Genomic DNA, 24,083 nt, shown 5'->3' on the forward strand with positions numbered 1-24,083 from the left:
CATCCTTTACTTTCTCATCTTCCTAAGAGCTTGTGAAGTTGCAGGCTCACAGAAAGAGCAATTTTTCTACTGCAGGATGTACCACCCACATGACATTATGCAGCATTAAATATCACTGATGTCATGATGGTGCAGAAACTTCATCAAAGATGAAGTTGGTCAAAATCTGAAAACGTTCCCCATGGACAGACCATTGCAATAAAAGTCTCTCTCACTCTTTCATCCCATTATAGGATGGAAGAGAGAGAGAGACAGGACCCCAGTGGAGCCTCCCACAAGCAGGGAGCTGCTTTAAATCACAGCTCCCTGTTTGCGGGAGCAGTGTTTTCATCTGTTTCCCTGCATGCATATTTTGCGTCCATAGAAACAGATGAAAACTTCATGTCCTGTGAGTGAGAGCTGTTTGACAGCTCTCACCTGCAAAAAGTGAAATGTTTGCTCCGACTTGGCGGGAGCTGTCATAGCTCCCGCCTTGTCAGAGCAAACAGCTATGTCCCGGGTGTGGGGACCACTGGACATAGAAGGAGCTGTCCCTGGGGACGGTGGCGGTCCCCAGGGCCATCTATAGCTTCTTGGGGTGCTGTGGCAGCCATATGGCTCCTCATGGTGGTCCCCTGGGGCTGTGGGAGGGGCCGCCCCCGCATTGTATCTGATTAAAGTCCTGGGGAGGTGGCGGTCCACTGGGCTGGGTCCCCTGCGCATTCAATATATCTGAATCCCCAGGGAGGTGGCGTGTCCCCAGGGAATCAAAATGCCCGGGGGCATGCACACCTTCCTTTATGTGAACATGCCCCCGGGACTTGGCCTACCAAGTTGCTTCACAAAAACAAGCACAGGAGCCCAAGCTTTTTTTTGTGCCATGAATTTGTGACGTCATCGCAAATTTGTGGCAAACATTCTTTTAAAAAGTGCTTTTTTTGCCTTGGTGGGGGTCCGTCTCAGAGGGTGTTTCTCCTTTTCTTTCTTTTTTTTTTTTAAATCTTTTTTTTTCTGGGACTTGGCTGAAGCCGAGTCCCAAGATGACTGCCAACACTTCCTGGTTTGATGCATTGGCAGCCAATCAGAGCTCCGCAGCTCCGTGCACAAGCTCTTATTATTCACAGAGTTATTGGGGAGGATCTGCGGCCCTAGATATTGAAAGCGGAAAATAAATTTGTATGTCCCAAAAACTACTGAAAGGATTTACACCAAATATCCAAAAGCACAATCTGCGGAACAAAATATAGCTTTCTGGCGAATTTGAAGTAATTTCATCCAGGAGAATTTGCCCCCACCACCCTTGTTTTTTCGGGCCCCTTCCCCCTCCTCCCTTGTTTTCTCGGCCCCCGCTTGACGGATCATCCCGAAACTTCCAATGTGCAACAAGTTTCATCGGCCCACTTTTCTGGGAACATTTTGTTAAGATTCAGCAAATGGTGCCAAAGATATATATATATATATATATATATATATATATATATATATATATATATATATATTTATACACACACACACACACACACAGACACATAAAAGATATGGAGGCAAGCAAGGGAGGAGCTGTGGAACTGAGTCAGAACTCCCAGCCAGCAAAGGAACAATTGTGAAAGCCTTCCTACTGGTGTGCAGAACCACTTCCAGCTGCCTTCCCTGTGATAAGTAATGATGAATTCAGAAACAGATAGCAACCCCCACTTAATCTTTTGTCTTCCCAGGCTGCTGTATCCTGTCTGTTATGGGTGCTGAACTGTGGAACTATTTCTTTCCTTGAAAGCCTTATGGAGTTGGAAAACACTACACTGACCAAAAAGACTGCAAGACCTCCCTCTGCCCATAACAACATGTAGGTTTTGGTCTATACCTTCACCTACCAATCCCTTGGCGTCCATGCACCTAGAAGCAATTTAATATGTGGACTGGGGATAAATCGCACTTAATGAATTTAGGATATATGTAATTGCAGATGTAGCTTTGCCACAGCCAGCTCAGGTTTTCAAAACGTTCCAGTTTGTCTAATTTTTTTGTATGTTAGTGGCAGTCGTTGCATCATGACAATGTTGAAGCAGATTGTTCTATAGGTGCACGGACGGTGTGAAGACAGGAAAAATCCATGAAAGAGAAGAAAGATGAAATGCCTTGAGAAGAGAGAGACAACTGATACTTCTGTCTTCACCCTTAGGGGTTTAGCTGCCATCTGGTGTCTCTCAGTGCAAGCCTGGCCACATTGTAGAACCTTTCTTTCCAGTGTTTCACTCTTCCCTTTTCCCCTTTCTGTGTCCTTTTGATTTAGGCCACATGTTTTTGAATGAGCTGCACAGTCACAGTTTTTTGTAAATTACTTGTTTCCTCTTGCCTATAGAATAATAGAGGAGGGACCCACATACATCCTGCTGCATAGACCAGCTCACAAGCTAACCTCCTAGCATAGTCCTCTTGATGGCTCCCTGAGCTGACTGTAGACACAGTACCAGTACTACTCCTTCTTGAGATTTGTATATATATATATATGTGAACACACTCTGCCTATCACGTTTAGGACAGTACCCCTTCCATCTCCAGGGTGACAGACCTATGTCCGGGTCTTCATGTACTGATTTACCCTGTTGGGTAATGTGCTGTATCAATGCTGTCTTCATGCAATGGATGCAAATTCCTCTTACTCCCTTGGAGCCAGTTTGATCCTGGTTTCGATCCCCAGGTACTGGCTCTGCTTTAGCACCATTTCAACGTTTGAAACCACCCATTGCTTTCCATCAGTCACCGGTCTTGTTCCTCCCATAGCACTCCTGATCATAGCTCCAGGTGACATGACAGGTTGAGAAAGGAAATCATAAAACTCGTTGCCTGTGATTTTGGAAGTAGTTCGACTTTCTAGTAAGTCTGAATAACTTCTATGCATAATAGTTATAGAGTAAACGAGTTGTATGTTTAAAGTAATGGAAGTCATTTGTTGGGAGTGGTGCCAGAAGGCCCAGCTTTCAAGCAGACCTATTGGTAACAGTATATTTAGCGCGGACCTTGAACCTGCCCCTTTTATCCATTGGCTCAAGACTGTGCAGGCCAGGGGAATATTTACCTAATGTTATTGGCTGCTTGGTTGTATTCTTCCACCCTGTTGCGAGCGCTTGCATTGAACTGCGTTAGGGACTACTTTTGACCTGTAGATGTGTGTCCGCTCCTGTTGGCCCCTTCTGGTGTGTCTCGCTCTAATGTCCTAGCGCTGCACAAACCCATACTTTTTGGCTTTGCCAGTGTTTGTATAATTCTGAGAGCGAAGCCACAGGGAAAGCAGCCAATGGGAATTGAGATGGTGGCCACCTCTACCAATGGATTAGGGGGCGGGGGAGAAGTTTCATTGGAAGGACATCAACCAGGTGTGAATACTTTGCAGGTGACCACGGTGGAAGTCGCATGACAACACACAAGGGAGCCTGAGGAAGGCCCACTCTTTTGTAGTGCTTACAACCCACGAAACGTATTAACCGAAGCCCCGCTGCGTCTGCCCCATTCGCAGAACAAGACGTAGCTTGCCAAGGAAGCGACAGCCGGGGTGTACTTTTTCGGGAGGTCCGTGACTCGTCCCGCCTCGCTCCCGGCAGCTCCGTCCCTTCCTGCCTGGTTGTGGAGTTATGAGGTCGGTGCGACACTCAGTCCTCCATCGGATCGAGCGCGTGTCATAAATCCTGCCGCACAATGAAGCCGCAGAGGCGAAGCGCAGGTTAATTACCACGGGTCCAAAACACACAAAGAGCGCACTCCTGCGCCGATTACAAGCTGTAATTGACAGCGTAAAGCTGTGATTGCAGCAGGATTTTTCATTACCAGGACCACGGCGGTAGAAATACTCTGCGCTGGGCCGGTGAAAGAAGTTTAGTTAGAACCATCAACGTCTGAGTGAGTCCAGAGATTGTGAGGGGTGGATCTCCAGCCCTTCCCGCGACGCGAGCCCCCACCCTCTTCGGTACCCTTCCTGGATCCTGCCAGTGGCGGTAGTTTAGGGTCAGATCTGCAATATGTACTCAATGTATCCTGTGCTGTTGAGTGCATATTGTGTTCTGGCCTACCCCCAGGTAACCTCACTTCAGCTGGCTTTAGGACGTCTCTGAGACCAAGCAGTAAAGGTATGGTCAATAAACACTTGGGTGTGATATGTGCATTGAGCACATGTACATAAAAAGTGAGGGTCCCTAATGGTATTGGTAATAGGCCTTCATTGGTTAAGCGAACAATATTTGTGAATGGAGTTTTTCTCAAAGTATTTGTGACCTGTTCTAAAGTAAGCCAGAAAACAATTCCGAGGGTAGCTGTCTTTCTGTATACTGCCTGGGCCTGACCCACGAATGCTCCTTGTGCGCTGCACCTGAGTGTGATTCAGCTCCCCGCCAAGTCCAAGAGAGCCACACACCAAAGTCACACATGCACCTGACTGCCAGTAACACCATGCAGACACACACTTTATTCCCAAGAAGATCTTATGGAGGCCAGAAGAGAGGCTGACGCAGAACAGCAAGTGTAGCTGCTGCAGCCTTGCCCTCATGGGAGACAGTCTCTCATTCCACAAAGACCCGTGACACCCTTCTGGTTCACACCAGGCATAATATCAGACATATCATTGAACACCCCTCGCAACATCCTCAGATATTCTACATGTCACAGTATGGTTTATGAAAAGACAGTGGTAGATGATTTACCCAGACAGTTATGCGTCTTTTGTGGGCTTCATCGTACCGTTGTATCTCTGTTGATTTGTTTGCATCTCTGGCTGTTGCTAGAAGCTAACTGTAGGTTCCAGATGTCTAAATGTTGTGTTATAGACTAGTATGGCGTGTCCATTCCGACATTCACTGTTTATTAGGTTCCACCTAGAATGGAGGCACCTATATCTGTCAGTAGCCTAGACCTTCATTCTCACCTCCCACGTGCACAGCCTTTGCCCTCTCTTTGTTCAGATAGACCTGGTACCTGACGGTAAAATATATTGCAAGATTTTCAGTAAAATCTGAAACCATTTTGGAAAGGCATGGTGCATACTTCTAAATTGAAGGAGAGTTGTGCCTTCTTGTAAAACGTCCATAAATTGACTTGTCTCGCTGCATTGTCCTGTAAATCTTTTTTGATGGATAGAGTTCCTCTCAAAGATTTGTTAAACCTTGGATTGAAGTGTGAGACCCATTTGTGCTGCGGCTGAAGCAAATCCCTTCTCAATTCCCTGACTTATTGACCACCACCATGCAGGATTTATCTCATTGAGGGCTGTTGAAGTGGAAGAGCAGATGGAAGGCACTTAACATTACTGGAGCCAAATCTGCCTGATAAGGGCCCTTGGAAGCGTGAAGCTGAATATATTTACTATTTATGTATGATGGGCTAGACGTGGCTGACAACAGGCGTGATTAGGGTTGATTTCAGTTGAGAAAGAGACTGAGTCCTGAGTGGCAGGACGACATGGCGAGGGTGACAAGGGCCTGCCACTAATTTCACTGATCATGAACCCTTACAGGAATGAGGGGCTATCAGGGGATGATAATGCGTTCCACGCTGCTACTAGAGACTGTATGCAGCAGTGCAATCAACAGGAAGTGGACAGATACAAAGTTATACAGACAGAAGAGCAGACTGAGATATGAATGGACAACACTTTCCATGCATAAACAACTATGTAGGGGAGAAGGAAGTAGCTAGACAGAGGTGCAGAGACTAGGTGGCAGCTGATCTCCTGCCTTACTGACAACTGCCTAGCATGGTGGCGGCTGCTGTTATGGTATTTATCTCTCCCTCACCCCGAGTGGTATTAAAAAAGTTCTCAGAAGAGATTTTATCTTAGTTTTCAGCAGTGTTTCCGCCAGTATCTAAAATACGCGTGTCACAGCAAGGTTGTGTAGAAGAAGTGGCTACTGCTAGTGCCAGCAGTGTGCTTTTGGTGGTACCGGCTATGCCCTAGAATCTTAAGTACTCTTTAAGACCCCACTAGGAATGTGACATCTTGGTGGAACAGGCCTTTTCCAGCACTATCAAGCTATCCAAGATAATATGTAGACAGCTTCTAAGGCTTCAGGTGTCATACAGATGTACGCTGGTAGATTGACAAATGGAACACAGACAGATTTGGAATTCACATAGATGATGAAGATGGGGCTTTCATACCAGAATAGTCATTCATTTCCTTATTAAAAGATGTTTGTGATAGTATCATGGAATCCTTACTCCCAATACATGCATTCATGTAGGTTAGAATCCCTCACTAGCCGTACTCTGGTAGTAGGTTTTTAGGAGAGCTGAAATCAGTGTCATGCAAAACCTTTACTGGCAGAGACGAGTGAGTCCTGCTAGAAATGCATGAAGAATTTGTACCCAGAAGTGGCAGGCGTACCTTTTAGATATGGACTTCAGGGACCGCTGCAACTTTGACTAGACTGCAGCGCACTGGTAGATACAGGCCCTTGTCTTCACACTGTAGTTGATCTTCACTGTTTAGGCAGATCCTGAGGTGACATCTCACATTCTTGTACTTTCAGGCACCCCGGTGAATCGAATTCCCATCATGGCCAAGCAGGTGCTGGACCTTTACAGCCTCTACCGGTTGGTGACGGAGAAGGGCGGGCTGGTGGAGGTCATCAACAAGAAGATCTGGAGAGAGATCACCAAAGGTCTTAACTTGCCAACCTCCATCACCAGTGCCGCCTTCACACTCAGAACGCAGTAAGTAGCAGCTGGGCTTACACGCGTCTGTCGCATATATTTAGACCCGACATCCACGTCACTGTGTCGCATATTCAGTACACAGCATCTAGTGACCGTTCTTTTGTAGGTGTCTGTGTAATATACTCAGACTGCAGTAAGCACCTGTAGGAGGTATGTGCTTGTAATATGCCATACAAATAGCAGCATTGGATAAATGCATGACATGCGCTTAGAAGCCAGTAAGAAGCTTGCAGGCTTACGTTCACTTCAGTGGCATATGTTCAGAACGCAAAAGGTAGTTGTCAGGGTTTCATGTATGCATGTGAAAGTTGGTGAGAATGCTGTTATGTTCATGTCTGTGACATATGACATGTTACTATGCTTATGTCACAAGTAACATGCATGTATGTGACTCATGTTTGCCCTGTTGCATTTGTGTTGAGGCTGTCCTTGGGTCACAGATGCCTTCACAGTGGTGGTGAGGAAGGCATATGTAGTCCAAGTTAGCATGAATTTTAGCTAAAATCGTGGCTCACAAGGGAGGAGGTTTTACCTAGGCCCACAAAGACCTTGGTGGATGGATCTTAAGCAGTCCATGTAAACGAGAGAGTTGTACAGGTGTCATTCTATCCTAAACAGATACAATCATACATGCAAGGCTCCAGAAAGGTCAGGTCGATTAAGATTAATGAGAAGAATCGTGCAGGTTACAAGTCGGGGTTTTGGGTGTATGTGAAGGCTTTGAGCAAAGATTACAAAGTCTGGGTTTTGTTTAAGGGGAAGGAATGAGGAGGTTTTCGCAGAGGTGTTCACTGAAGACTTGTTCTAGGAAGGGTTGGATAGGTTATAGATTTTCAAGAACTCGCAAGATATTAGGAGCTCCAAAGACCCTCTTCAGCGTGTCATTTTATTTCCTTTGTTTAGATGGTTAATATATTGGTGCAGCCTGGGGTGGAAACTGTGTGGTGACATTTCCTTTCAAGATCGAAAAGTATGTTTTAATTTTTTATTTGCCAGTTGTTGGAAAATAGTTTGCTTTATTGGTGATTGTTTTCGATAACAACTTCTTTAAAGAGGAGATTGCATTACGTTCTTCAGGTGCTTTTAAAGTTAATTTTTTTCAAGACTTAGCAGTGGATCTTTGCGTGCCCCAGTCACCTTCATGTCAGATGTTTCTGACAAACAGATGTCAGTGTTGTAAGTACCACCTGAGTCCAAGGTCTGTTCAGCATACCCTGCCTGCCTGAAATAAAGGTATTTGAATCTCTGACAGTTGTTTTGAAAGGGTATATTAAGGATAGACCTATCAATCAGTCTATAGATGGATAGATCTCGCTAGATCACTGGAGTCAGCGGCATACCTTCCACACACAGCTGCACAATGAATAAAGCAGGTGGGCATTTACAGGGCACGTGACCAGCTGCAAGGCACATAGCTTGAATTAATAGTAGTAGAACTGGGAATTTGCTATTGTGTAGGAGAAGGTGAGACTGAGATAAAGTGCAAGTCTAGCCAGGCATTAAACTCCATGAGGCACAACCTGGTGTGCAAGGAGGTGAAAAAGAAGCTCTGTGTAAACAGGTGGAGTGTCTGGGATCTTGTGATCTGTACACCAGAATGGCACACAGAGTGGAAGTCCTACAAAGAGCCACTGTTACGGTTAAGATAGCTATCTCAGGAAATACAGCGCATAACATTCTTAGCAACCAGAACTGGATACTACAAATAACACATACTTTATCAGCTGTGCAGTCCTACCAGAGAATTATGCAGAGAGGTGGTCCTAAGTTAACTAGCACAGGTGGTCAGTCTTCACTTACAGTGGAACATGAAATACAATTTTAGATCTGCTGTTGTGTCACATTAGGGGAGTATTTCTCTCGAAGGGGTTCCGTTGAACAAGACTGTTCAGGCTTATTTCAACAAGCAGGTCTCCTTTTGTGTTTGTTCCAGGCAATGCTGATTGGTCCAATGAACTGCAGTTAAAGAAAGAAACATGATTGGTTACCTGATTCATACGGCACAGTCTTCAATATCAGTGAGATCCTAAAATAACAGTAGTTGTAGGGAAACTAGGTTTTAGTCTGTGTAAATCAATAAAGATATCAATCTACTTCCTCTAGTCTATCCCATCAGTCTAACAGGCACCTGTGTCTAAGCTGGTGCCTACTGGTGGGCTAGACATTGGTGCACATTGAGTGAGTGGTGTAGCATTCCAAGCTTACAGATGCTTCAAGGTGCTACAGAGTCTAGTGTAGTAACTTTTTCAGGCCTGCAAATTGCGTCTCCACAGAAAAGTGATCATGAACTGAAGAAATCTGATTGTCAACCCAGAGCCCCAGCCAAGCCCTACTGACAGCTGTACACAACCTGTAATAGCTGCACCTCTGGTGTGTGACTACCTGGTCACCTATGCTGTCGCTGTCTTTCAGATATATGAAATACCTGTACCCTTACGAATGTGAAAAGCGAGGGCTCAGTTCACCGGGAGAACTGCAGGCCGCCATCGACAGCAACCGGAGAGAAGGTCGGCGGCAGAGCTTCGGGTCGTCAATGTTCAACTACTCGCCAGTAGGCACCCCCACCATGCTTAGCTCCCCAAAGATGCCCATGTCATCCCTCACCATTACGACGCACAATGGAGGGCACTACAGCCATATGACGCCGATCAAGAAAGGTGAGAGAAGAAAGACATTTGAAAGAGGAGTGCGCGAGACCGTGAATGCTTTCCAGTAATTTGAGTTATGAAGTACATGAGCCACTGAGTCTGTGCATACTAGAGCCTCCAAAGATCTGTCCTATTATGTATTGTGTGGAAGGAAAGTTTGTCGGTCACAACTTCAAATTATGCTTACATTGTCCTACAAATATAAAGAACACCCATAACGTACATTGTTAAAGGATTTTGACTCAAAGGCCATACATTTTAGTGAGGGACGTTGAAAGAGAGTTCATTAATGTATCTAATACTTGCCCAGTGTACCTCAAAACAATAGTCTCATAAATCAACAGTGTGCCAAAGAACTCTTAATGGATAATTATCAGGCGGAGGACCACCCACCACATTTACAGATTCCTGGCTGTCAGGGGGGATCTCTGATAAAAGTATAGTCACTGGAGCGGTTGCACCATCATCACACTTGAATGACATTTGAGGTGCTATGTTTTATTAATTGTATTTGTTTTGGTCTATTCAGCTTTTCATTTTACATTTAACCCTTGAAGTAGAAATGTATTACTGAAAAGCAAAATACAAATGTCCCTGAATGTGGTGGACATTTTCATTCCCTGGACCGCCATGCCTTGCATGCAATCATAGATAGAAAGAATTCCTGATAGTTGCCCAACCTTTAACAGTGATTTTAAATGGAATTAGCAAGACAGTAGTTAGTGATTTCCCAAGTTAGTTACTGATTACTTAGTTATTCATTTGAACCACACCCTTACTGCTGTTGATGCAAATAACCTGTTTAAATGGCTACATATGTTACAAAGACGCATCCTCATCTCTGTAGTTAAGGTTGATGCCTCATTCAATAAGAAATCCCATTTTCCCAACCTTACGTTTTCCTCCCACAAATTTGCACCAAACTAGAGGCAGATATCCTTCACAATTCTGACTAAATGCCAGATAATGTTTAAATAAAATTTACATTGTAATTTCACATATTTTTAGCCACAGTTTCAGCCCCTTTCAATTTTAACTTCCCAACCATATATTTTGCAGAAAACACGTGTGTGTGTGTGTGTGAGAGTGATCTCAGTTCCTGGGTAAATAGATACTGTAATGATGCTAATCTGATCCCTCACATGTTGATCTGCCTCATTTGTGTAACACTGTGTTCTGTGGTTGTTTACTTGCAGAAGAGGGCATGCTGTCGGCCGCCATCCAAAATCGAATCTCCATCCCTGTTAACTTGGCAGGCCATCACATCAAAGCTGCCCAGGTGGTGGCTGTGCAGGCGGCTCAGGCAGCGCAGGCCGCGGCCATGGAGCAACTACGAGAGAAGTTGGAGTCAGGAGAACCCCCTGAAAAGAAGATGGCGCTCATGGCTGAGGAGCAGCAGCGGTTCATGCAGCACGCGCTGCAGCAGAACCTGCTGGCCATGGCTTCCCAGTTCCCCATGAACATTAAAATCAACAATAGAGGTGAGCTGTAGTGAATGGGAGCAGCGACCAAGCAAAGCAGTACTCACTACGTCATGAGGTATACGGAGATCATGATAATAGGGAAGTAGATATTGTGACAGTACAGTGTGTTGCTTTGGTTAAGAAAGCGGACTGTATAGTTTTTAGGCAGTAGTAAAGAGAATGGAAGTTAATCACACACTGTTGAAATCTGCCAAAGTGTTTGATGTTAGAATTGATAGTAGCTGACTGATGTTATTCAGTTTTGTTGCAGACAAAATGTTCAACATTCACCTTTTGTGCATCTTTTCAATTCAGTAGGATGAGGTACGTCATTAACTTCCAACATTCTGTTTGCATCATGGTACCAAACCCTACAATTGTAAAAGCAGGATTACATGCACCAAGATTCAAATAAAAACCCATAGTGGATGACCTACTTGCAACTTACAACGGTAGTCTGTAATTCATAAGTTTGCAGACCTGCCAACTTGCAAGGTACCACTGTATGTCACACGATATCTGCTCTCTTCACATAGTCTCCTGATGAAGAGCCAGTAACAAACAACTTGCACACAGTGAGGTGGAAACCCCTAGAGAGAGATGGTTTTCAGCTCATTGTGAAGAGGCTCTGTGCAGCTGACATTTATCAGGGGTTTTTCAACTTTCCCAGGACTTTGGAGGTAGCCTTGGAAACGTCTGTAATTTGGTTTTAGGTGAGAGTGGCAAGGTCTGCTCAGCCAGTGCTGGTCCTCTCTTTGGACCCCAGCCTCTCCATGGTTAGCCAGGTGATGAGAGGCTCAAAGCCTAACACCACTGTGTGCCCTGTTCCTTCAAGGACCCCCGCCTCACTCAGTAAAGCTATTTTCAAAGTTGGCAGGTCTAATATTAATATCAATGGTTCATCTTTGAAAACCCTTTAGTGCCAAAATGGAAATCATTGTTTTACTGTAATCATATGTCCAGTTTTTGAGTAAACGGTCTGCTGTTGTTTTCATTAAACATCCCAAAAATAGAAATTTGCATAGGACGCTATTTTCTTCTGGGTAGCACTGGGCAACAAAATGGGAGGGACTGTATTTAAGGGCAATGCTCTGTCTACAGTATAGCTGCAGATTCCTTCCCTTTGAATTTTCCCCAAGTGTCAGACTGTATCCGGAAGGTTTTCGTGAGCAGTTCCCCTGCATGCCGCTAGGTGGCGTTGATCGGCTCCAAGTCCTTCGCCGCTGCCATCCACGCCTGGTATGACTTTGCGTTCCCTCTATAGATGCCACCACGACATGCTGATGTCACTTCTTTTCTTTCCACAACAGCAAGCGCTGATCCGAAGAGCGCTACCCCTCAGACAATTTTTGACTGGCTTTTTACCACTTTTTATTGAGTGTTTTTTGAGTGTTCTACTCCTTGTGCATCAAGGATGTCCTCCAGAAAGACTGGCTTCAAAGCCCTGTGGATCCTGTCATCGGGCAAAGTCCGTGATGGATCCACACCTCGCGTGTCTTTGGTGACTGGAGCGTGACCACGATCTGAAGTTGTGCTTCAAGTGTCGGGTCATGCATCCAAAGGCTTTGAGAGAGTGGCCTTGAAGCTGTTGGCGGCTCGACTCCGTGCAATTCGAGATCTCAGTCAAGAGGAAGGTCCCGGGATTGGTCACAGAGTCCTGGATCTTTGCTGTCCGACTCCAAGTTAATGGGGCGATCAGGTAAGGCGAGGCATAAGAAGAAGTCCAAGAAGTCGACGCGCTCTTTGACTTCTCCTCATCCGTTGGTGGACGAGACGAGGAAGCCTCAACGCTCTAGGGCAAGTTCTGAGAAACCTGGGCTGACTCCATGCTTACCTGAGTTTCTGGGGGCCGGAGCAACCCTCTGCCCAACTCTGTGAATTTTACAAGGCAATGCACCTCAATTTTAGGCAGCCCAACCCCGCTGGCGTGCCTTTGGTCCCTGCAGAGCTGTAAGGGGCCCCTTCAGGCTCCGCACTGACAGCTCGGCCTGACGCCAACGGGCACGCAGGGATGCATTCCTGGATCTGGACCAGCACCAGTCGTACCACCACGACCTTCCCCGAATCAGTTCGCAATGCTTCTTGCACCGTCCACACCCACAGGGGTACCTTCCCCATTGTGATCCCCGACTCCGACACAGAGCTGGATGGATGTCGTACAATGCCAACTCTGACTCCGACAGGAGCCTTGCCTCCTAGGTTGGATCTTGAGTGATTTTCCTATGGGTTAGGTTTCGGGGATGAATGGGAGGTGTTGGTGCACCCTTTCGAATACCTGCTCCACGAAGAACCATTGGACTGTCGGTACGGACTTGTGTGAGGCCAGTGGATTGGATACTTCTCTTACCATGGCTATGGGGGAGGGAGCTTCTTATACTATGGTGGTGAGGAGGGCAGCTGAGGGTCCTGGACCCTGGTCCTTGAGTTGCCCTTGGTGGCCGTCAAGACTAATCTCTTGACAGAGGTGCTACAAATGGGGACTTCCACCTCAGAACCCTTGCTCCTGTTCAAGTGATGCCCTCACTGATATCCTACTGTGTACCTGGTCCAAACCCAGCACATGGGCTCCTGTGAACAGGACAGTAGGCCATCACTGTCGTTCCGCTTCTGGGGACCCAAGATTTGACACAACCCAGCACCCCTGAGAGCTTGGTGATCAAAGCCTCAACATCCCAGGATGCGTTCCCATCCGCTCCCCAAGAAAGGGAATCCAAAAGGTTAGACTCACTTGAGAAGAAGATGTTTTCATCCTCCAGCCTTGCATTGCGGTCTGTGAACCCAGCATGCCTTTTGGACCATTATTCCCACATGCTGTGGGATACGTTGCAAAAGAGATTCCATAGGTCCCGAAGGAGGCCCGGGCTGTACTCTCTCAGGCTGTTGCCGATAGGAGAGACTCAGCGAAGTTCACAGTCCATGATGGACTGGACACGACTGATACGCTGGGCAGAGCGGTAAATTTCTTCCTCCCGAAGTCTGTAACGTAATCTTGGCAGCCAGGCATCCTTCTTCCAAAACTGTATGTGCCTGCTGTTGGAAGATATTTGTGGCATGCTGACCACCTTTCTGCTCCTCTTTCAGAGGTCCTGTTGTTCATCCTTTCCCTGGCCCAGCAGGTTATTTGTCTGCTATTTCTGCTTTTTTAGTTTTGCCTGCTCAACCTTTGTTTAAGTCTTCTATTGTACATGGGTTCCTTAAAGGCCTTACACATCTTTTTCCTCCTTTCCCATTCATTATGCCCGATGGGATCTGAATTTGGTTTTGACCTTTCTGATGTGCACTCCTTTCAAGCCTCTCCACAATTGTCCTCTCAGGCTTCTCCCTTTGAAGACAGCCTGCCTTCTGGCCATCACATCTGCCTGCAGGGTGAGTGAGCTGCAGGCATTTTCATCAAAGCTACCTTACCTTTCCATCTACCCTGACAAAGTGGGCCTCTTTTCTGTCAAATGTGGCTGCTCCCTTTCATGTAGTCCAGTCCATGACCTTGCCTACTTTTTACGCACCCACGCATCCTTGTAAGGAAGAGGAGAGACTCCATCGCCTGGTCCCAAAAGGAGCGTTGGCGTTCTACCTTGATCATACAAAAAAGTTCACGTGGATGGCCAACTCTTTGTAGGTTATGTGGGGGCAAAGAAAGGCTGGGCAGTGCAGAAGTGGGCCATCTCCAGAAGGATCATACTGTGCATCAAAATGTGCTACGCACTGGCCAAAAAGCAGCCCCTGAGGGCTTACTTGTTCATTCTACCCAAGCTACAGCTGTGACTACTGAGTTAGCATGTGGAGTTCCAGTGCTTTACATCTGTCAGGTGGCTGGGCATCTCTGCAAACGTTTACCAAACACTACTGCCATTACAGTCAGGTCTGTAGGGAATGGTACTTTGCCCATTTGGTCTTGCAGGACTTTCTAGTATGAACTTGGTTCACAGACCCTCTTCCGGGGATGGTATTGCTTGGGTATCTATTCAAAGGTAAAAAATCTGCAGATAGAAGTCTCTATCGGATTTACAAGTTACTTACCTTCAGTAACGCCTTATCTGGTAGAGGCAATATCTATCTGCAGATTCCTTACCAACCCACCCATCCTCACCGCTCTGCGAACTGATTTCTAGTGGCAGGGACTCCCTTTTCAGGGCCTCAGTTTTGACGCACCAGTAGTCAGTTTCTTTATGGATCTACACTTCTGGTGTGGAAAGTAATGAAAAGAAAAAGACATCAGTGCACTGAGGTGGCGCCTATATAGGACCCATGACATGCTATCTGGTGTGGACGACGACGGACGCAGAGCTAATTGATGCCACCTAATGGCGAGCAGCGATACTGCTCACGAAAATGTTACGGATCCAGTCTGACACCTGGGTTCAAAATAATCGGCAGCTAGATATTGCCTTTACCAGAAAAGGCGTTACTGAAAGTAAGTAACTTGTTTGAAAGCATGTGGGCCACCGAGAAAAACTAGGGGAGAAGTATATGGTTAAGTGGGGGTAAATCCCACCTAGCATGCTGTGAATATCAAATTTCCCCATATAACTCACATTTCGTAGTTGAAATAGCCAAGTTAACATCTGAGAACAATTGGACAATCTGCTTGTGCCACAAGAGAGTAGCTTCTCCATATGCTGGGTGACCCCGGTCGAGCAAGTGAGGGTAGCTGCTTCCGTAATTAACATCACCCCTCCTGCTGTGACCTTATTAACAGTGTCCAATGATGGCAGGATGCATCCACTTCTCTCTTTTTTTTTTTACCTTATAAACCAGGAATCACCTTAACACTGGATCTTCTCAGATATTTCTAATCACTGGATTATCTCCACCACTGTGGAGGATCCTGTAGCACATTTCCATCCCAATGTTTTTTTAGTTGATCTCACATCTACAGATTTTTAGTTGGTTTCCCCTTTGGGATGGATTGGCTTTACCAATGGTTTTAGACATGCAAAACAGCATCCTTGATGGCTAAAGATTCTACATGTCATGCAGTATGCGGGAGCACACCACTCATGGGTGCACCTACAAAATGATGCAGCTGCTTTTTTTATTTCTTTATTTTTTAGTTACCGGTGTAAGTTGGGTCAATAACTATAAAGGAAAAAAATGCACAAAAGTTTTTGTTTGTGTTTTTTTGTTTTTTGTTAAAGCAGATGAGGGGAGCAACACAAGGGTGCGTGCGGGAGGGGAGCAACACAAGGGTGCGTGCGGGTGGGGAGCTGGAAGCAACATTGGGGATGAGGAACAGGAGCAACATGGGGGCGTGTGTTGGGGGAGCAACACGGCACGTGTTGGGGATCAAACAGGTAAAATACAGCATCATGGTACTGGTGGGGAGAAAGCACACAGGCAAGACGGCAATGCAAGCAAGTGGGAGAGAGAGAGGATGTGGAGGAGGGGAGAGAAGCACACAAGGGAGGCAGTGGGAAAACCAATTCAATCTTGTAGAGTGTGTAAACAAAATAAAAACCCTAATACCTGAAAAAGCAAGCATGTAAACAGTTGAAGGACATAGTAATGCGTCCATGCTCCAAGCAGATGAAGGAAAGCCTACACAGCTAACTAAATAAGAAGTAAGCAAATGAGTTGCAATGAAGCTAACCAATGATGAGCAATGGTTGAGCTCTAAGGCCACTGTAAGATAGCAATATGTCTCTCAACAAACCGCGCATACGCCGTCTCAGACAAAACCTAAAAATATGCATTGGTGTGGCAAAATCCTCCATTTTTTAAAATAGCCACTAGAAATGACTATTTTAACACTTTTGAATTGATCTGCTTGAAAATTCAGCACTAAGGCTTTCTAAACATAAAAAGCATGCAGTGAGTGCTGCATAGTAAAATACTTGATATGCCTGTCTGAAGATATCTAGCTTCTCTAGTGTCCCAGAATGCAGAGCAGTTGCAAAAATTCAGTTTTCTGTTGTGTATAGCAAGGGGCTCTGGGGACAGCCATGCCTATCTTTCTTATTCAAAAACGTTTTTAAAGACACCTTTGGCATTAAAAAGATTCACACAATTTCCTATTTCTAAAGATAGAGAGCAGTTTTTACTTGTTGACTAATAAGAGGGTATATTTTGTTCTCCCTTTAACATGCCTTGTTGGAACCTTTCGCACTGAGAAAAAACAGCTCGGCTCTACAGCCATTCATTGTCCATCACTACAGCCCCAGCAGGTCTGTCATTCTCCCTTTTCTTCCCATCAAATTGAAAGGACAGCGACCTGGGCAACAAACTGCTTTGGTCACACTGACCCATCCCGCCCACACCCCGTTATCGAGCTCAGATGTTGGTTGCACAATGGTTAGGGTAGGAGTTGATGGCTTGTGTCATAACCAGGATATGCCTGTTAGGAGTGTTTGCCTATGTTTTGGCGGAATATTCTAGTAGTGGTAGAGCCATGTTAGTCCTCACGCTAGGTAATCTGATCGACACATCTGAAATGTTCAACCTCTGAGGACTGAGGTAGTTTCTTTTCTGTACCAATAAGAGCTCTTTAATAACCAAATCGCCTGTTGGAGAAGTGAAATGTCAGAACCCAGGTTATTTTGACTATTCCAGCATGGGATGTGTTTTTGGGTAAACACAGGTTACACACTCAGTTTGTGTGCTCTGTTTTTTATTGTAAAACAAATTGATACATTGAAGACACGCAGTGCAAGAAAAGCTGTAGCTTTACCCTGTTGCAAGAGGGGAAGATTATTTAGCATGGATGTCCACCTGAGTCCCAGGAGACCAGATCCATGGTAGATTGTAAATATATCCACGTAAGATAAAGTTACTTAGGTTAGTCTAACTAAAGGATGATTATCCTAAAGACCAAGCATGGATCTGAATCTCCAACCCTCATACTGAGTGGTTGTCCTGATAACCTGTCATGGATTGAACCTCCAGGCCTTAAGCTGGACAGCCCTGCAAAGCGAGCAGCACCCTGGACTGAAAAAAAAAACCACACACATTTGTACTTAGATTGTAGGGAACCAAATGCCATCAGGTAGTCCTTTTCCCTCCCTTCAGGCCAGCCCATCATCAGAAGTTTTATTTTGCAGCCCTGCTGCCTTGTTCTTCTTTTTGCTTATCACTGATATTGGTGTTTCCTTTTCTCTCCCTCTCGACAGATGACAGACAAGAAACTGCATTGAACCTGTCTACCAACAGCATTAGCAGCATCAACATGTCAATAGAAATAAATGGGGTTGTCTACGCAGGTAAATAGAAGGCTGCTTTTCCGATGTAATTGCGGGCAGGAAATCCAATAATTTATAGTCCGTGTCTGGATGCCCGAGTCTTTCTCCCAGTGTGATGTCTTTACTATAAAATCCATCGTAATGAAGTGCTCTGGCTGATAGATCTGGGGGCGGGGAGGAGGGGGCTGGTGGAAAAAAGCGAAATATCTCAAAACTGCTTCTCCAGCTTAAAGAAGAAAACTGCTTATTGTCCAGAGACGTTTATGTCAAGACTAGAAAAAAATATCACAAGTTGATTGACATAAATGTTGGCTTTGACTTGGAGCATGTACCATGTTTAATTCCTGCGTCTTCAACATTTACAGACCCATCTGACTCAAAGACCGTGCCTCTCCAGTGCCGAGTTTAGTGACAAATGCCAGCTGACCCGATTCACAGCTATGCCTGGGTGTGCAGAGCATTTGTGATTACATTGCCTTAATGCACATGCGCATCTTGGGAAATGTCAGCTGTGCAATGATAGCTCAGTGGGTGGAGGACCTTCTGCAGTGAAGTGTATGTCACTTGTTATCAGTCCCATCAAGGCCACCTCAGTCTTTTATTCTTCTGCGGCCGTTAATATGGATGGGTACCTTCTAGCTTCTACAGTGACACATAGCTAGCCTGGACATTTACTAGATGTACCATATTTGTATGCTTAACTGCACAAATTATGTCTCTACTCGGGCACACAGCCTTTCATCACTCACTTGGAATTAAAAGAGCTTTCCTATTATGAACAGAAAGATTTTTGTTGATTTCTTCTGGTGACAGAAAAGAGGCAGCTTCTCAGGGGTGACACTTTCAGTGTAGTACTTTTCAGAGACATTTCCCTGGGATTCGAAAAATGTGAAGGTAGGCCTCAAAGCAGCCAGACTAGTATACTTCAAAGGCTAAATGTATTGCATCCGAGCTACAAGCCTAGAAGTGATGATCTGGTCTTACGTACGGTTTCTCAAGAAATAGTCCAGCTTCTCTGAACTTTTATTGGTTATTTGCCTCTGCGAGGCTGCCGGGAGCGGGGTTCCCATGGGTGATGCTGAAAGAGTGGGCAGGCTGCTGCAAGCGGGTTTTCACACTCAAGCTGACATTGTTCTACCAATGAGTTAGAGTAGTATTTTAAATGGAACGAAAATGGTGTGTGTGTGGGGGGGGGGGATGTGAGGCTTTAAAAGGGGTGTGGCTTCATTAGAGATGATTAATCTCCACAAGAGGAGGGGCCAGTGCAGCTTAGTATGCAGCGTAACAAATGTGAATCCTGCGCTTGACAAATCCATAGAGTTATACCAGGCAAAAAATAACAAATATCAACAAGAAAATGGTTTAATGTTTTAGATAACACCACCATCCTGGACCCGAAACAATCTCCATATGTTAAATTAAAAAATAAGCAGCACCTTGTCCTGCTGGGGTATGTGACAGGCAAGCAGGTACAGTATTTTGTTTCAGACGGAGGACAGAAATAAAGGGCCCTATGTGGCCTTGATTCAATGTCAGATGTTTTGCTTTGCCAGGGTTCAGCCCTGGTCCACTTAGAGCAATGGTGTGGGCCCTCAAAGTTTGAACCCCAAAAGCATTAATCGCAGTACAACTTTGGAACCCCGAAGGCCCCATAGAACAGAAGCTTCATTTATAGCAAGAGTTGCAGCTCAGGTGAGCTGAAGACTTGTTCAAGGTTTCATGGAAACCTCAGGACAATGACGCCCTGGTACATACAAGCTATGGCAAATTCTGCTCAGGAAATCCCTTTTCAATTTAATAGGTCGAGGTTGCAGCTCTCCTGAAAAGTCGTTTTTCAACCATGAATCATGGACAGTAAATTATGTTCTGTATCGGAGTAGTAAAACTATGTTGTTTCTAGGCAAGAGCACAACCAACATTGTAATAGCATTGTAGGTCTGCAGGACATCCCCTTCAAGATTATCTTAAAGAGTATTAGAAGCTTTACCCTACTCTGTATTCTGTTTAAAGTCTACCTTACCCTGTTCTAGTAACTCTAGTCTTCAGGCCCTTCTGTTTAAATCCTACCAGGGCAACAGCAGTTCTTGTCTGCAAGGCAGCTCGTTTAAAGCCTGCCTTGCAATGTAACAGCTGTTCGATTCTAGGACATCCTGTAGAAAGCCCACCTTATGGTGTAAACAGCAGTCCTAGGTTAATGTTGGAAGGGCTACACGTCTCCTTCAGTACTGCCAGGCTGGACTAAAGTTGAAGGGCTGCATTCAGCTCCTTCAGTACTACCAGACTTGGTTAACATTGCCTTCTACAGTACTAACCCACTTAATTAACTTTGGAACAGCAACACTTGCCTCCTTCAGGATTGCCGCACTGGATTAATTCTGGGAATGCAACACTCGTCTCCTTCAGTAAAGCCACATTGGGTTAATGTTGCTGGGCCTACTCTCACCTCTTTTTGAACAGCCAGACTGAATTAATGGTGGAAGGCCTACACTTGCCTCCTGCAATTTCAGATCTGGTACAGACTTCTAGCCACAGATTCCATGCCTTAGAATATTCCCCAGGAGTGAGACTGGATCAGAAACGTTTTGAGCAGTACCCCTGCACGCCGGTAGTTGGCGTAGTTCGGCTCCACATGGACCACACCAGAAGTGACATGCGCAGAGCTTATATTTACACCACCCCAGCGTGCTGATGTCAGTTCCTTTCTTTTTGCGCCAGTCTGAGCAGATCCATGAGGAGCTACTACCAGTCAAATTTTGACTGAGTTTTTTCCTGGACTTTTTGCACTTTTATGAAGAATTTCTTCTTCTGGTATGCTATGTATGTCCCCTAAGAAACCAGTGGGTTTCAGTGCATGTGATGCTTGTCACAGGCAGATGTCTGTGACAACCCCAAACGTGATTTGTCTTTGGTGCTTGGAGTGGGACCATGACTTCAAGATCTACAAGGACTGCCGTGCCATACTTCTGAAGGCTTCCCTCAGGCTCCTTGCTGCCCAACACCAGACGACACAATGATGCTCACGATCACTGTTGCGTGGAAGGTCCTGGGATTGCTTGCGTCCTCATTCCAATCCAATTCATCAGGTAAGTCCTATCGTAAGAAGAACTCCAAGATGTCGAAGAGATCTTCAACTTTACAGCGCCTATCTAAGTAGCACTTTAGGCCTCACTGCTCCATGGAGCATGCTTCAGGGTCCGCTATGCGCCTCTATGACTTTCTTGGAGCAGAAGCAGCCCCTGCCCAACTGAAAAAGTTTTATGAGGACATGCACCTAATTTTGGGCATCCTAACCCCTCTAGGGTGCCTTCGGGCCCAACATGAGTGGCTTCCACTGGATTCCTGCTAGCGGGCTACCTCTCTGCGCCAGTTGAGTCCCTTGGATCTAGTGCTTGATCTAGATCATTACCGCCCAGGAGACGGTGTACTTTCACTGCAGCCACTCCAGGACTGATGCTTTCAGTGCGTCCCCCGTCATCCTCATCATAATACCTGACTCTGACATGCAACCAAACAGGCATTGCCTGATGCTGGCGCCCACAAGGCCCATGGCCTTCGAGTTGAATTTTCATTTAACAGACCTGGAGAAAGTGACAAGTGGGAGGGATTGGATGACCCTTATGGATTTCAACATCTCCTGATGACACACCTGGTATGAGAAACTGGTGGATGTCAGTGCATGGGCACCTAACCATACACTGGCCTGGTCCTGCCCCCTACTGTGGCTACGGAGGAGGGTGCCTTCCTTGCAATGGTGGTGGGGACGCGGCTGAGGTCCTGGACCTTACGATACCCTCAGTGGCCGTTAAGATGAACGGCTTGAATGAGGTGCTTAAGCCAGGAGTTGCCCCCACTGAACCCTTACAGATGTCCTCTTGGGGCCTGGTCTAAATCCTGCACAGGGCCTCCTATACACAGGACGATTGCCCTCTGCCATCACCCTACTCCTGGGGACTCCAGTTCAGCACTCCACGGTGAAGAGCTTGGCGGTCCAAGCCTCCACTCCTGAGTCCACCCCAGTGCATTCCCTACCACTCCACCAGATAAGGAATCCACGAGACTGGACACCTTTGGGAAAAGGATGTTCCCTTCCGCCAACTAGCTCTGCAGTCAGCAGTGAACACTTTGTGCCTCTAGGGCCGATATACCCATACGATCAGGGATTCGGTTGGGCAAGTACTGCCCATAGTCATGGAGGAGGCCCAAGCCATACTCTCTCAAGCTATTGCTCATGGGAAGAGATGCAGCAAAGTTCACCATCAGATGTGTACTGGACTCGACCGACTCATTGGGCAGAGCAGTTTCATATACGCTGGCCCTTAGATGTGATGCATGGCTGAGAACCACTGCCTTTTTTAGGGAATGTCCAAGCCTTGCACATGGACATGTCCTTTGATGGCTCTCGCCTTTTTGGTGAGAAGATGGATTCACCACTAGAGCCTTCTGAGGTTAGCAGAGCTATGTCACGTCCTTGGTCCTATCCATGGCCTCTCTTCTGCCAATTTTGTGGCTACAGCAGGGGCTTCCGACAGCATTCATTCCCTCCCAGCCACCAAGCTAACATGATTTTCTGTGGCTGAAGACATGGTTCTCACAGTCCATGTGTGGCTATTAGCCAGAGGTCGGGCCAGTCCACCATTCCCCTGACAGCTGCAACCTCCAGATCCTTTAGTTTGCCCTCATACCATCACAGTTATCCAGTAGGGGGCAGGATACACTATCACCTCTGTGATACCACTGGCAGTCAATTATATTTGATAAATAGGTTTCATAGATAGTCCACAGGGCTTATTTCTCTTTCCTGTACACCATTCCCTTCATGCCACCCACTTACAACTGGCTCATGCAGGACAATCTCTCCTTGTTCTGTTGGAAGGGTTGTCTCTCTTGGCTAAGAGAGCCATCGAGAGGGTGATGGCATCAGAAGTAGGTTGTGGTTGCTATTCTTGCTACTTTCTGGTGTCCAAGAAGGACAGTGGACTTTCATGTTCACAGTTTCTTCCTGATAAGGGAGGCGTTCAGAATGCTTATAGTAGCTCAAGTCCTGTGTGCCCTGGACCTAGGAGACTGGATGGTAGCATTGGACTTGCAGGGCGCATATTGTCACACCCACTTCCTGCCAGCCCACAGGTGTTACCTGCGGTTCATTGTCTGCCAAAAGCACTTCCAGTTTTCCCCTTTGGTCTTACCAGTGCCCCTTGGGTGTTTACCAAGGTAATGGCAGTAGTCACAGCACATCTGCAGAGGTCAGGGATTCCGGACTTCACCTACCTCGATGATTGGCTGTTGAAGGCAAACTCATCTCAGGCAGTCGTCTCCCACCTCCAGACTATGGTGAAAATGCTACACTTGATGGGGTTCACTATCAGTGTGCCGAAGTCACACCTAACTCCATTTCAGATGCTCCCTTTGATGGCCGCTGTTCTGGACACAGTGAAGTTCGAGTCTGTCTCCCGAGTAGTGAGTTCAGTCTATTTAGATTGTGATACTGATGTTTCAGCCTCTGTCCTGAATTTCAGTGAGACTGACTCTGACTTTTGGGCCACATGGCCTTTTGCATCCTACTTAGTGACATGCCCATTGGCATATGCAGACTCTGCAGTGGGACCTTAAGTTCCAGTGGGCACAGCATCAGGGTAATCTCTCCAACACGGTCCAGATCTCAGAGGGAACTGCAAAAAACCTGCAGTGGTGGCTGATGTACCGCGATTAGGTCAACATCACGCTCCTCTCCCTTCCTCATCCAGAGTTCTTCTAGTGACAGCTGGTCACTCCTGTGCTGGGGCAGCCATCTGGGAGAGGTGAAGATTAGAGGACTCTGGTCACTGCAGAATCCAGAGTTCATATCAACTTGCTGGAGCTTCAGAGGACCTGATTGGCATTGAAAACCTTACGTTCGGTGGCATGTGTAGCTGCAGATACACATGCTGTGCATAGTCCGCCGTCTGGTGTTGGGCTCGGAGTGTTACAAGTTGTTTTTCTTCGAAGAAGTCTTTTCGAGTCACGAGACCGAGGGACTCCTCCCACCTCGGTTCCATTGCGCATGGGCGTCGACTCCATCTTAGATTGTTTTCTTTCCGCCGTCGGGTTCGGACGTGTTCCTTTTCGCTCTGTGTTTCGGG

The 24,083-nt window shown here is 46.2% G+C and overlaps 1 protein-coding gene across 1 annotated transcript in view; it reads left to right on the top strand.

The window, feature by feature from the left end:
• The window catches only part of ARID3C (AT-rich interaction domain 3C), a 318,060-nt gene that overhangs the window by 272,757 nt on the left and 21,220 nt on the right, over nucleotides 1-24,083 (top strand). The window contains exons 4-7 of the mRNA XM_069214965.1: nucleotides 6,495-6,678; nucleotides 9,094-9,338; nucleotides 10,526-10,810; nucleotides 17,896-17,985. Of these exons, the coding sequence (XP_069071066.1) occupies nucleotides 6,495-6,678; nucleotides 9,094-9,338; nucleotides 10,526-10,810; nucleotides 17,896-17,985 (804 nt within the window). The remainder of the gene's footprint in view (nucleotides 1-6,494; nucleotides 6,679-9,093; nucleotides 9,339-10,525; nucleotides 10,811-17,895; nucleotides 17,986-24,083) is intronic.

This window comes from Pleurodeles waltl, chromosome 1_1 (assembly GCF_031143425.1).
Source record: "Pleurodeles waltl isolate 20211129_DDA chromosome 1_1, aPleWal1.hap1.20221129, whole genome shotgun sequence".
NCBI lineage: Eukaryota > Metazoa > Chordata > Amphibia > Caudata > Salamandridae > Pleurodeles > Pleurodeles waltl.